The sequence below is a fragment of the Centroberyx affinis genome, unplaced genomic scaffold, assembly GCF_046629955.1.
Source record: "Centroberyx affinis isolate AG114_WGS23_722 - 3 ecotype Tasmania unplaced genomic scaffold, CSIRO-AGI_Caff_v1 ptg002181l_1, whole genome shotgun sequence".
Lineage (NCBI taxonomy): Eukaryota > Metazoa > Chordata > Actinopteri > Beryciformes > Berycidae > Centroberyx > Centroberyx affinis.
This window is the reverse complement of record NW_027280489.1, coordinates 22119-36384: the sequence shown is the minus strand read 5'-3', so window position 1 is coordinate 36384 and position 14266 is coordinate 22119. Positions and strand designations below refer to the sequence as shown.

The 14266-nt window shown below is 41.6% G+C and overlaps 1 protein-coding gene and 1 non-coding gene across 2 annotated transcripts; both read left to right on the top strand.

Annotated features, from left to right (window-relative positions):
- Positions 1-190: 190 nt before the first annotated feature.
- Positions 191-10858, top strand: tmem19 (transmembrane protein 19). Its single transcript, XM_071532263.1, has 4 exons — positions 191-263; positions 4294-4471; positions 8567-8776; positions 10132-10858. The coding sequence occupies exons 1-4, from the start codon at positions 255-257 to the stop codon at positions 10290-10292; spliced, it is 558 nt and encodes a 185-aa protein (XP_071388364.1). The 5' UTR covers positions 191-254; the 3' UTR covers positions 10293-10858.
- On the top strand, positions 401-473 carry trnak-cuu (transfer RNA lysine (anticodon CUU)). Its single transcript has one exon. It is a non-coding gene; the product is annotated as a tRNA-Lys (tRNA).
- Positions 10859-14266: the final 3408 nt, after the last annotated feature.

The following is a 14266-nucleotide window of genomic DNA, read 5'->3' as shown; positions in this document are numbered from 1 at the left end:
TATATATATATGTATATTGCGATATTTCTGAAATTTCATGATATTCAATGTTATTTAATTTTGGCCCAAACCTAATTCTATAAGGTACCTGGAGGCCTCTAAAGATACAGTCTCTCTCTCTCTCTCTCTCTCTCTCTCTCTCTCTCTCTCTCTCTCTCTCTCTCTCTCTCTCTCTCTCTCCATTAGGTGGCCAGAGGAACTGGATTCAGGTCTTCTGTAACGGAGGTGTCCCCACAGAGTTGGCACTGCTTTATATGATAGAGGTAAACACACTGTTTTAACTTGCTGCCCCCCCCCCCCCCCCCCCCCCTCCTCTCTCTCTCTCTCTCTCTCTCTCTCTCTCTCTCTCTCAGAAGTGGAGTTGTGTTACGGCCCACCTGCCCCCCTCTGCACCCCCCAGGCCCGGCTAGCTCAGTCGGTAGAGCATGAGACTCTTAATCTCAGGGTCGTGGGTTCGAGCCCCACGTTGGGCGCAGGCTTTTGTTTCAAGTGTTTTTTACTGAACAAAGGATTTCATGATACACGTCGTGAAAACACAATTTCTGTTTTCTTATGCAAGTAAAAGAACAAAACAAAACACAAACAGAATAAGGTTCTAAGTTAATATGATTAAATACAACCCTCAAACACCCCCGACAAGGGGCTGCCAGATTTTTTCCGATTGTGCATGATCCCTTAAAGAGAACCTTATCTCTCAGGCGAAATCTTTTGATCTCAATGTTAAACGGTGGAGGAAAGTCTAGACAGCCTGTTTCTGGCTCTGGGCCCGAAGTTATCAAGCGTCTCAGAGTAAGAACTGGCCAAAAATTCTCAAGAGTGTGACGCAAATGTGGTACTAGTGTTAAAGTTGAGATGAAATGATAAATGCATTTTTAACCCTTTTAGATCACATCCCCGGTCATATTGTGCACCTATTTAACAATATATGCAAAAAAAAAATACAAAAAATCAATTTCTTTGTATTCTTATATCAAAATCCAATCATGCTTTCTTCCTGTAAAACAAAATATGCCGTGTGCTTACGTAAGCATGAACCAACCAATTTCAACCAATAATATCATGACATCCACCCATCAATCATTCTTCAACCTCTAGCTAGCCACACCGGTCATATAAAACCAAACTTCACCGTGTCTGGGTCGTAGCTGACAGAGCAATATGGAGAGAGAGAGAGAGGAAGAGATGTGTGTTTGTATATCAGTGGGCAAAAACTTTGTTTTCATTTCCAAAACAATGTCGCTGAGGTCTAATTCATTCATCTCTCCCTCGTCCTCCTCCTGATCTAACAGGTGAGGGAGGTGTGTGTGGAGCCAACAGTCCTCTGTAGCTCCGTTTCTCTCTGTAGCTCCGTATCGCGCTAAACTCTAAGCCCCGCCCACTGTTTAGCGGTCCAATCAAATGCGAAGGATTTGATTTAAATCCCTCTTGTAACTGTACACCGCTCAAATGTTATGTTTCACTGGGAAATACGTCACAGTACAGAAGATAAAGACGCTCTAACTTCTGTTTCAGTGGGACTTTAAGCACAGGAGTGAGAGCTAAGACCTAATAATCCTATAAGGATGTGTTTATGTACATGTAGACGGCTGCATCGACACAACGTCCACCACGCACATATGGAGGGAGGATAGAGCTGGGCAATATATCGATATTATATCGATATCGTGATATGAGACTAGATATCGTCTTAGATTTTGGATATGGTAATATTGTGTTATGGCATAAGTGTCTTTTCCTGGTTGTAAAGGCTGCATTACAGTAAAGTGATGTCATTTTCTGAACTTACCAGACTGTTCTAGCTGTTCTATTATTTGCCTTTACCCACTTAGTCATTATATCCACATTACTGATGATTATTTATCAAAAATCTCATTGTGTAAATATTTTGTGAAAGCACCGATAGTCATCCCTACAATATTGTCGCAATATCGATATGGAGGTATTTGGTCAAAAATATCGTGGTATTTGATTTTGTCCATATCGCCCAGCCCTAGGGCAGGAGGGATGTTTTGCAAACACTCGATAATGTCACTTTCATCAAAAGATACCAGTCAGACAGGGAAGGTATTTATTAAGTGACGGACCTTGTGTGTGATGCTATCTCCCCATCTATGGACAGAGATGTTATGCTCTCTCAGCAGAGATGAAAGTAATCGCCACTTTACGCTTCTTGGCCACAGGAAACATGAACAGTCCCGGCTATCAGCAGAGCCATCCGGCCCTGTGGGCACGTTCGGCACTTCCCATCATACGAAGGTTTAGTCATTATCCCACCGCTCAACACCCAGGTTTTCAGATGTGATTGACTGCACCCATATCAAAATCATTGGATGAGGACGCATAGAGAGAGAGAGAGAGAGAGAGAGAGAGAGAGAGAGAGAGAGAGAGAGAGAGAGAGAGAGAGAGAGAAGCTGAACCACTTTTTTCTCAGCCAACCAATCAGGATGAAGGAGAGGCCGGTGGTGAGTGATGACAAAGAAACAGCTTGTTTAAAAACAAGAAAACGAAAGTTGATACTGTTCAAAGATGACAGTTGCACTGACATTTTTGCCAAGGTTCAAAATATAAATAGGAGAAGTAAAGGGAGGAAAAGGGAAGGATCCGAGGGACTTCTGTTCTGTTAAAGCTCCAGGATGCATATTCTGTCCTGTGTGACTGATGTGTTCAGACAGACAGACAGACAGACAGACAGACAGACAGACAGACAGACAGACGGGCAGACAGACAGCTGAACACTGTGAGAGGCTTGAATGATGACTCAGGCGTGGAACTGAAGCTGACTCATCTTTACTTGTATGTCTTGAGCAATCATGTGTTTCTCCCAATACAGTAATTCATTGTGAAACAAAAATGACAAAAACACAAATAAGACTTTAGTCGAATGCATGTAAATAACAACACGCTGTACAGGACAAAGTTAAAGTATAGTGCTGCTTAAAGACTGAATATAAAATGTAGGCTAAATATTATAAATTATGTAAATAGACTGTTATAAATTAACATGAACTGCAGGCTACACAACGGCGCCAACATCTGAGCCAACAAAACGGCATGAAGAAACAATGACAAGCTGCTTATCCTACACAGCATCACAAATACACACACACACGTGTAGCTAAATAATATAGATGAACAATACACACAAAGCTTCTCCAAGGCTTCACACATGGAAGAAGATTTAGCGGACAGATGTAAACGTTGCTTTACACCATGTGCGATGCTGGAAAAAGTGGCGAAACAAACTATGACCTGAGTCACGTGTTAAAACTCCACCAATGAGAAACAAGGAAGAGGCTATCTGTTAAAGCGACCGTGCTTAATGACAACTGCTTTGCTGTACCAGAAAACAGCCAGTAGGTGGTGCTCAAACCAAGGAAGTTAAATGTAACATGACAATGCAATTGTTATGACCGTGTAAAACTGGGGCCTTTTCTCATTTGTTTAACGGTCCCATATGGTGTAAAGCAGGACTCCCCTCTCCTCTGTGGTGATAAAGGAGTTGGATGGTCTATCTAAACATGGTGAAAGTATCAAAACTAAATCCACACAATCCATATTAGTGCAGCGAGCCTCTAAACGAGCCGTTTGGACTTCCGTAACTTTGTGGCGTCACAAAGGTTCGCTCATTATCATTTTTGTAAGAAATAATAGACTAACAAAGTGTTTTTTTCAAAGCGGTTGAGCGGTTGTCATCGTTTATTACCGGAGAGTTTTCCCTACCTGTAGCCGCCGGGCCGCGGCGTCTCACGTTTCACTCTGGAAGCGGTTAGCCGATCGGAACGGAGGGGTCGTTAATATTAATGAGCCTTAAAGACACGGAGACAGAAACGGCCTGTTCTTGGTAAGGCTCAGAGAGATGCTGGAAAATGAACGTGGAGAAATGGATTGAGAGAGTTTTTGGTTCATGACACCACACACACAGCTTTGAATGGACAGAAAGACACAAAATAACACTCCGGACAGTGAGAATATGGAGCTTTAAACTGATTTATGTTTTCATCAGTACTGGCAGTACTACCCAGAAGAGAGAACCAGTCTGCACTTTTTAGAAAGTTCAGAAGTGATGCTAACTTGCTCTGTGCTTGCTATGGTTATCTGCTTATTGATTAGATAATTGAAGGTGTAGCTGAAATTGTAGTTTAACATAATGAATGAGAATACAACATAATGAATACATAGAGCCTCTGTGTATTAGAATAATTGAATGATGGACTTAAGATAATGTTCTTTCCCCTTAAAACGGACGTGTAGTTTTGGAATATACCTCTTCACATGAAGGCGGTTGTGTTTCAGGTGGGGCCAGGAGAGATTCCGGTTGACTTCGGTAAGCAGTACTCTGCTTCCTGGATGTGCCTGTCTCTACTGGGCGCGCTCGCCTGCAGCACCGGAGACACTTGGTCCTCGGAGGTGGGGCCTGTCCTCAGCAAATCACAGCCAAGACTCATCACCACCTGGAAGGAAGTCCCGGCAGGTGAGGTGCCAAACAAGCCAATCACAGCGTGGTGTGGTTTGCGCGCTGTGTCAGCACTGTTTTTGCTAAAACCTTTTGCCAAAAACCTGTCAGGTTGTGAAACTAAGGCTGATTATCAATATACGTTCTTGTGCATTCTTGCGCTTTCTTGTGTCCTCCATGACGCGTTATACGTAATATCTAACCACCGAAGCTTGATTCCAAACCAAAAGAACGTAAGGATAGAGGATGGATAAAGATCCCGGATGTTTCCTTGCCAGGCGAGGAAGCATTGGATTGCCTGATATCAGACTGAATTGTCAACTTGTTCCACTCCATCTCCATCTTCAGTCTTCATTGCCTCCACTCTAACCGATTTCCGTGGGGGAGGTGGATTCGATTTTCCCTAACCGATCACTAGAGACCAACGTATCCGCCTGAATCATTTTAACGTCATTTTAAGTCGACGCTGATGCGTAGCCATGGCAACACCAGAGACGGTTCAGAAAGTATAGAGCATCTTTGACGACACGGAGCCAAGTAAAAACAAAGTACGACGACTTTTAATGGATTTAGAACAGTCTGGATAGCAGCGTCTATCTTGTCTATAGCGTCTCCATTGTTGTTATTACTCCTCCTTGGTTCCGGCGCACAGCTTGACAACAGCTTGACGACGGCGTTAGTCCCGCCCCCTGGCTCTGATTGGCTATTCGTTAGTCCCCCCCGGCGCTCATCGGACCGATCATTTTTCAACCGAGAAACCGCTGTTTCATGTCACGATGCCCGGACCAGAATCAGACAACTGGTTGAGTGGGCGGAGTCAAAGGTCTGGACCCAGGCAAAGCATTGGATGGAGACTTGACGAATGGAAAGCCCTAAGATTCATTGCGAGAACGATCCATCTCAAACTGTCAGGAAGCTTCTCTGTTCACTTTGATGAGAAGATCGTTCTCCCCAGGACGACTTGGGAAGAACGTTCTCCACAAGGACACGAGTGTTGACTTGGCATCCTTGCATTTGATAATCAGACTAACTCTCAATCATACAGCAGGTAGAATATCTGCGAGCCAATCACAAGTAGGATCCCAGTAAAGCAGAGTTGCATGATCTAAAGTATTAGGACCCTTCCCATAGTACCAGCTCCTCCCCTCAGGCAGACGTTTCAGGGTCCTTCAACAGAAACAAGCGCTCCTTTGTCCCCTTGACCATCAAAGCTCTAAACAACAACTAATCCCAAACATATGGTACTTTATGAATGTATGTAGTATATATATAGACATGTACATGTGTGGTTATATGGACGGGCAAAAGTTTAGGGACACCTTGCCTTTTCTAAATTTTCAAAGCACTATTTGATTTTCTCTGTTATTTTTCAATGAAGAAGTAAGGGGAAAAAAATGCCCACAATGCTTTTGTTAACATAAAATATCTATTTCCTAATACTAATACGTTGGATCTATTTCTTCAACACTCAGCTTCATGTTAAGTTACTGCGAACCGACAAAAAAAACATGCTGATATATTACGCATTTTCAAAAGCTAGGTGTCCCCAAACTTTTGACAGGCAGCGTATGTGTATTTTATGTGTATTTTAATTTGTTTTATATTGTAGTTTTTAAGCAAAACTCTGAGCCTCATACTAGGTCACTCTGGATGACAATGAGCTAAATACCTGAAATGTGAATCTAAATCTCATGAACAGGGGAGTTGGGATCGTTTGAAACACACTATACCTCTCACCTACAGACAGATTGCATTTGTTATCTTGAATTTTTTATTTTCTGTTTTCGGGTTGTCCGTCCGTCCGTCTGTCCGTCCGTCTGTCCCATTCTCGTGAACGCGATATCTCAGGAACGCCTCGAGGGAAGTTCATTACATCTGGCACAAACGTCCACTTGGACTCAAGGATGAACTGATTAGAATTTGGTGGTCAAAGATCGAGGTCACTGTGACCTCACAAAAGACGTTTTTGGCCACAACTCAATTCATATGCATATGAATTCATACGCTAATTATGACAAAAATTTCACACAAATGTCTAATAGGATAAAATGATGAAGTGATGACATTTTATATCCAAAAGTTCAAAGGTCAACTTCACTGTGACATCATAATGTTTTGCTTCCCACTGTAGCTGAGAAAACGATCTTGGGTCATTCTACAGAAACGGTGGAAGTGCTGTCACTTACTTTTACAGACACCAAAATCCTTTAAGTTTAAGTTGTAATTATATATGTTCAATAAATAAAGACTGTCCTTGCAATGATAAAACAAAGTTTATTGGCGGAGGCATACAACCACAAGGCGGTTATTTCTAGTTTATTTATTCATTTATTGATCTATTTATTTAAATGCAGGTACTTTTAATGCACGAGGCCAACAGATGATTTGATGTTATCTCAAAACTGGGAATTTTCGCCTGAAGATTTTCTCTGTGGAACTTTCACGCTTATGTTTCCAAGGGCCAATTTACGTCAAGCGAATAAAATGGAATTTAAACACAGCCTCTCTTTTCACTCAGTGACCCCTCAACAGAAACGGCTGGATGTATGGCAGGGGCTTGTGCAGCCGCCCCGGGCTCAGTGTCTGAGTCACGTCACACATTAGAGCTTTAGAGTTGTGGGACGGGCCCGACGCCCGCTTTGCTGCGGTGGGTTTTTGCTGAGGCAGTAATACGAGAAGGGGGGGTAAAAGTTCAGCTTCCGAGCGGAGAGGAAAGTAAATCGAGGTTTCTATGAAGCCAGTGTCTATAATACATTATAATCATACTTATAACACATTATAATGCCATCATAATGCATTACAAGTATAGTTATAATCATGCATAGACAGTTATAATGTTTTATAACATTACAAACACATTACTTACAATCTGTTATAAAGCTTTTTCATTACCACTTAAATGAAAAAGCTTTATAACAGATTATGAGTAATGTTATACAACATTATAACTGTCTATGCATGATTATAACTATACTTATAATGCATTATGATGGCATTATAGCGTGTTATAAGTATGATTATAATGTATTATAGACACGGGCTTCAAAGAAAGTGTTACCGGATTTTCTGCCTCCCACTACAAGACAAAAGAGTGCAGGACGGGTAACGTTTGCATGTACTGAGAATTCCCATCTTTATCCGTCTATACCAAGCGGCCAAAACCCTCAGGTGAATGTTGAATCCGGTTCTGAAGCTCAGCAGCAGCAGTTCCTCTAACGTCCGCTAGAGTCCGGCTCCAGAAAGACTCCAAACCTCCAACTCCATGAAGTCACTGAACCACAACCCAACTTCTGATAAAAATATAAAGTCAAGACATTTTTTTTCCACAAGAGGTTTTGGCCTCAGTAGCTAATTTCACTTCTTCTAATATGTGTCCATAAACTATTAAATAATGTATAAATTAATACCTTAGTTAACATGAACACCATTAGTAAATGATTACCAGACACATTAGTTAACTGTTAATTAAGCATGAATTAACCCTAAATAAAGGTTAGCTACTGCTTATTAAGCATTAACTAACCCTTAATTAATGTACCCTTATTGTAAAGTGTTACCGTATAATGTGTACAAAAACATGGTGGTGAGCAGTACTTTCTGTCACTGTTAATACTGGGATCATCGTTTGTTTCCCCTGTATTGGCAATAAGCTTCTGTTCAGTCAATATTCGGATCACAAGTTACAGTAATAGAAACCGAATCGGAGCTTAACAAATGTATGAGCAAAATCTGGGTTTCTACATGCATGTAAAGGTAGTCTGTGTGTGTGTGTGTGTGTGTGTGTGTGTGTGTGTGTGCGTGCGCATCAATGAATGTGTTTTGTGTCTAAAGATGACTTAATTTTCACTCAGTTCTGTCAAAGAAAAAAAAAAACGCTCAAGTCTTTCCTTTTTTTATGATGTCACAGTAGAATTTTTCTAGGTTTTGTTTCTTTCAGATGTGGCCGACTGTGTGGTGTCTGTTTATTTTTGCGCGTTTGTAATTTTTAAGGATCACAAACACACAACCTCCCACTCACCGCCACACTTCCACTTCCCCTATCATTTCATTTTCTGCATCACGGCTATTTGATTTTGTTTTACGACTCTTATTTTCTCCTCTTTAACCCTCCAGGAACAAACGGAGGAGTGACTCCCGTCGGCTTGGTCGCCAGCTTCCTCGGCGGGCTCTCGGTGGGCGTGGCTTACTTTGTGACGCAGCTTCTGTTGGTCAGCGACCTGCACCTGGCGGACCCCCAGTGGCCAATCATAGTGTACGGGGGCGCGGCTGGCTTGGTGGGGTCGCTGCTCGACTCTTTCCTGGGAGCTCACATGCAATACTCCGGTGAGCAACAGCGGTTCACGATAACAGGTGTCGGATTTTTCTCTGAGGCTGCGTTCAACAGCCAGCGTGTTCTGATCGGTTTCTCTGAGCTCTGCAGCTTTTCCTCCTTCAGTTCAGTTGGTTTGTCCAGGAGAGAACAGTGACCATTGAACTCTGAAATTATGGAGAGCCATTTCATTCAAAACCCCACCCAAACTGCACACCACCTATCCGGTTACCCAGTCATCCTGCGCCGCCGCCACCCAGTGGACATCGCGCGCTGCCGAGCCGAGGTTCACAAATATAATATTATTTTGCACCATTACTTCAAAAGATAAAAAACAATCTGGATAAGTGGAAGTTCACTCCATCGCCTCTGCGTTCAGATCGGTAGGTTATCTGCACTCCCGCCTTCTACAACAATTAACGTGCGTCTGTATAAATCTGTAAATATGAACTCCATTCTTGTTGCAGATGAGACTTATAACTTCCTTGACTATATCTCCTGATTTCTGTCTTTTGTTATTATTCAGTATGCATAGATCAACTTCAGGTTCTGGGATTAGCCATGATGGTACAACTGACCGACAGACTGGAGGGCACACATTAATATTAATAATACCAATTTCCTCCGCCTTAGATTTTAGCTTATTTCCAAAGTTTGTTTTGGCCTTTCTCGCTCTACTTCCGTTTTAAGAGAGGCGATTGAATTTCTGTCAAATCGGCGCTATCCAGCTGGGTGGCACGCAATGTCGAATTGGGTCGCTCTGCAAGATGACTGGATACCTGGATAGGTGTTGTGCAGTTTGGGTGGGGTTTTAAAATGAAATGGCTCTCCATACCAAATAACGGCAGCGAGAGTCTCAGTCCTCTAACAAGAGAAGGAAAGGAAACCACCCCGAAACACAAGGGATTATGGGTAGAAGGAGACGGAAAGCCTAGCAGAACAAAATGAAGTCTGGACTGATGCTCATATTCAGCTGTTTCTTCATGTGTTCTGAACTGGTGTGAACACCACAGAAGAAGAGACAGACGAGTCCGTCGTGTTAGATAAAGTTACAGGACGACAGGTTCAAACTCTGTCCAATAAACAAGCTGCTTGTGAGTCACGTGACTTTTGTTTGGCCAGTTTGAAGCGAAATGAACCAAATACAAAAATACAACAAAGTACATTTTTCCACTCTGCTTCAGACCAAAGAAAACGATCGCAGCCTCAGTCTGTAACTGTGAAAGTCGACTTTCCGTTTCACTCTTTACACTCAACTTGGATGAATCCTTCAGCTTTGCCTCCTTGTCTTGTCTCTCCTCGTCTGTCTGTGTGCGTGTGTGTGTGTGTGTGTGTGTGTGTGCGTGTGTGTGCGTGTGTGTGTGTGCAGGTTTTGACTCGAGCATCGGTAAGGTGGTGAGCTACGAGTCGGCGACCACCCGGCGGATCTGCGGGAAACCCATCCTGGACAACAACGCCGTCAACCTCTTCTCCTCCGTGCTCGTCGCGCTGATACTGCCCGGCGTGGCGTGGGGGGCGTGGCCACGATAGAGACACACACACACACACTCAGAAAACACACACACACACACACACACACACACACACACACACAGCGTCATCTGAGGCTGAGCACTGAATACCTCTCCATGTAACGTAATCTGAGACTGACTCAGACTGAGCTGTTGTTAGTGATTACTGGTTATGGTAGAAAGACACAAAAGACTGGCTTACACACACACACACACACACATACACACATACATACACACACACACACACACACACACACACACCTAACTATGTCTTCCATTGCCTGTTCATCATGAGCAGGAGGATCTGGAATCAGTTTTCCGGCTGCAGGACTTTGTGTCGCTGAACCCGGACCCGTACCCGGACCCGGACCCGGACCCGGACCGCTCCAGGTTTGGGACGGACCGGTCGATCTCGCCGAGCCGCGTGATCGGCCGCATCTTTCACACACGAGCGTCGCAGCGTGAGGTGGCGTTACATTTGGAGAGCGCTGCAAGGCGTCATCAGTTTGGTATTTGGATAGAAAACATGAATCTAATAATATGACTGTTATGAAGTAATATCTGAACCCATCGTCTATCGATCTGATCGATTAGACTCTGGGGGCGACGTGCAGCCAGCGGACATCCGGGCCAAGACTTCCTCTTCCGTGAGCCGGTCATTGTTTACAGTCCGATTAGCGACTTGAGACGCGAGAGTCGAACGTTTCTCCACACAAAACACAAACATCGATACTTTCTGTAGGTGTTTTAGACATTTGGGCTAATCTCTATAAACAGATATCTGCATATGAGACGTCGTCTCTCGACTCCGACTCCGTTCTCGCGTCTCAAGTCGCTAATCGGACTGTAAACAATGACCGGCTCAGGGAAGAGGAAGTCTTGGCCCGGATGTCCGCTGGCTGCACCGGAAACCCCCAAAATATTGTCCGTCGCCCCCAGAGTCTAATCGATCAGACCGATAGACGATGGGTTCAGAGGTTGGTTATGAAGTAATCAGTTGGTGAACAGTTTAACCAAACAATGATTTTCCCCTTTCAGGTCGTTTCATTTGATAATCAGAGGAGGCCAAGAGGCTGAAAACTGTTCAGTGTTTCATGAGACAAAATCTAAAATTTGAGGAAAAATAATGAAAAAATAGACATGATCATGTATTTACATAGTAGAAATGTTTTTTTGTTTTTTTTTTACTTATCCCATAAATCATCTTGTGACTCCCCAAAATGAACCCCACCCCCACATGCTCTATATACACTGCAAAAAAATGCCAAGCTGTCCAGTGATGTTCTCTTGTCTCCAGACCTATCAGCTTCTTTCATGATATTTTTAGTCAAATTCTCTCACTGCTCTGGCAGATAATCTGCTGGTTTCAGTAAATTTCACTTGATTCATGCCAATATGACTTCTTCTTTCAAGAAATCATCATAAAACAGCGAAGAAAATCTGGAAACAAGAAACTTTCTCCAAGACAATTTCACTTTTACCAAGAAAAGTTCCTGAAACAAATTTGTTGAAAGCAGTAAAATTATCTGCCAGTGCAGTGAGATGATTTCACAAAAAAAGTCTTAAAATAAGCTCGATAAGTCTGGAGACAAGAGAAAATAACTAAATCTGTCAGTTTTTACAGTATAACACGTAACATAACGGTAACATGCTCTATATAACATGTTACAGCTTATTATTCAATGATTGGTCAAAGATGTGTTCCAACCGTGCCGATAATTCCCATAATGCACAGCTGTGCTAACTCTTGCTGTTGATCTTTGTTGTTTTTTTTTCTGTGTAATATTTGTGAGAAGCTTGTGAGAAGCTGTTGTTATGGATCCATGATCACTGTAAATACTTCGCTCTCAGGTGTTCCTCATGTCGTAGTTATGATGCACTTACTGTGTAATGTCTGCTTATGATGCCTAATAATGCATTATGAGCCTTACTTCTACCAAAATGTTACCAACACTGCAAAAACTGACAGACTTGTTCAGTTATTTTATCTTCTCTCCAGACTCATCAAGCTTATTTTAGGATTCATTTTCTTTAGTGAAATCATCTCACTGCTCTGGCAGATAATTTTACCGCCTTCAACAAATGTGACTTTTTTTCCCAGGAGAATGTAACTTGTTTCAGGACATTTTCTCTGTAAAAGTGAAATTGTCTTGGAGAAAGTTTCTTGTTTCCAGATTTTCTTCATTGTTTTATGATGATTTCTTGAAAGAAGAAGTCATATTGGCATGAATCAAGTGAAATTTACTGAAACCAGCAAGATTATCTGCCAGAGCAGTGAGAGAATTTGACTAAAAATATCATGAAAGAAGCTGGTAGGTCTGGAGACAAGAGAACATCACTGGACAGTTTGGCATTTTTTACAGTGCAGCGTGTCACTCACACTACTTTTCATTTGTATCACAGGGATGAAACTGTATGTATATATTTACAAATTTACATATTTGTTCAGTTTTCAGTCCAGCCTGTTGCAAAATGTTCCTCACTACAGAATATTAATTTACATCTTTCCTAGTGCTTCACTTCTAAATCATTTAAAAGGTTATAAAGAATGTTTTCCTACCATGGATTGATGGATCAATAGATTACTCACAGGTCGAAAGTAACTAAGTACATTTACTCAACTTCTGTACTTCAGTACAGTTTTCAGGTTCTGTCACTTTACTTGAGTATTTCCATCCTGTGAGACTTTCTACTTTTCCTCCTCTACATCTCAGAGGGAAATCTTGTTCTTTTTCCTCCTCTACATTTATCTGTCGGCTGGAGTTACTAGTTACTTTGCAGAATAAGGTTTTACACGCAAAACCTACAATAAGCTCATAAAATATGTTCGAGTTTTGTTAGAGTTTAAACTCCTCAACAGTATATAGAGCAGTTAGACCGACAACATTAAAATACTTCTGACAGGTTCATGCTTCAATAATTTAACTCTCTGACAGAATGATGACTTTTACTTTTGACACTTCACTACATTTTACTGATAATAGTTCTATATTTTTACTGAAGTAAACTTTTGAATGCAGAACTTTGACTTTTAATGAAGTATTTTTCCATCATGGTGTTGCTACTTTTACTTCAGTAAATGGTTTGAGCACTTTTCCCACCACTTCTTTTTCTGTCCCTGCTGGATATGTAACTGATCTCTTCATTGTTTCCAGTTCAAACTGTGAATTTTATCTGATTTGGAACCATCTTATGACCGAAGTCCCTGCAGGTCTGAGTGTGCATGTCGTCAGTCTGGTGGATAATCGATGGACTGATAATACATTCAAATGATGTGTGCTGGAAGTGTTTTTCAACCCGTGGCTCTGGCCTCAAAGTTGAGTCTTAGAAAGATTTCAACAGATTCCTACAGTCGAAAAATGAACATTGACCCTCTTAGCTATTAAGAAAAAAATATTATGCTGAATGAATTTGTTTGGTTTAATATAAACTAGACTGAAATGGATAAAATTAACTCAAATGATTTAAAGTGTCTGTCTGTCATTGGATCTATGGAACCAGATAACGTAGCATTTATTTCATTTTGGTGGAAATAAATAATAAAACACATTTGAAATCTAGTGGCATTGTGAGCACAAATTGCATTCATTGATATTTTATCAATCAATTTATCTTAATTCTATTTGAGTCAATTTCATAAATGTATGTAGTATGGTAAATATGTGTGTGAGAGAGAGAGGCAGCTCAGCTCAGTCATGCTGAGATGTGGAACATTTGGTGGAGATTGAGTCAACTTTGTGAGAATTATTTTTTTTTAATAGTTGAATTTCATCAGCCTAGAATTATTAGGTTCTACCTGCCATCAGGTTAGCTCTGAGAATGGAGATGGGTCCTTAAATGGAGATGGGTCCTTCTGTTTTAGAAATTACGGACTAAAAAATAACACCACACAGATGTTGACAGGCACTCATAGAATCGGTTTATATGACTAACTCAGTTTTGACAAAAAAGTCAGATAGACCTTTATAATTCCAAGGTCACAATTTTCCA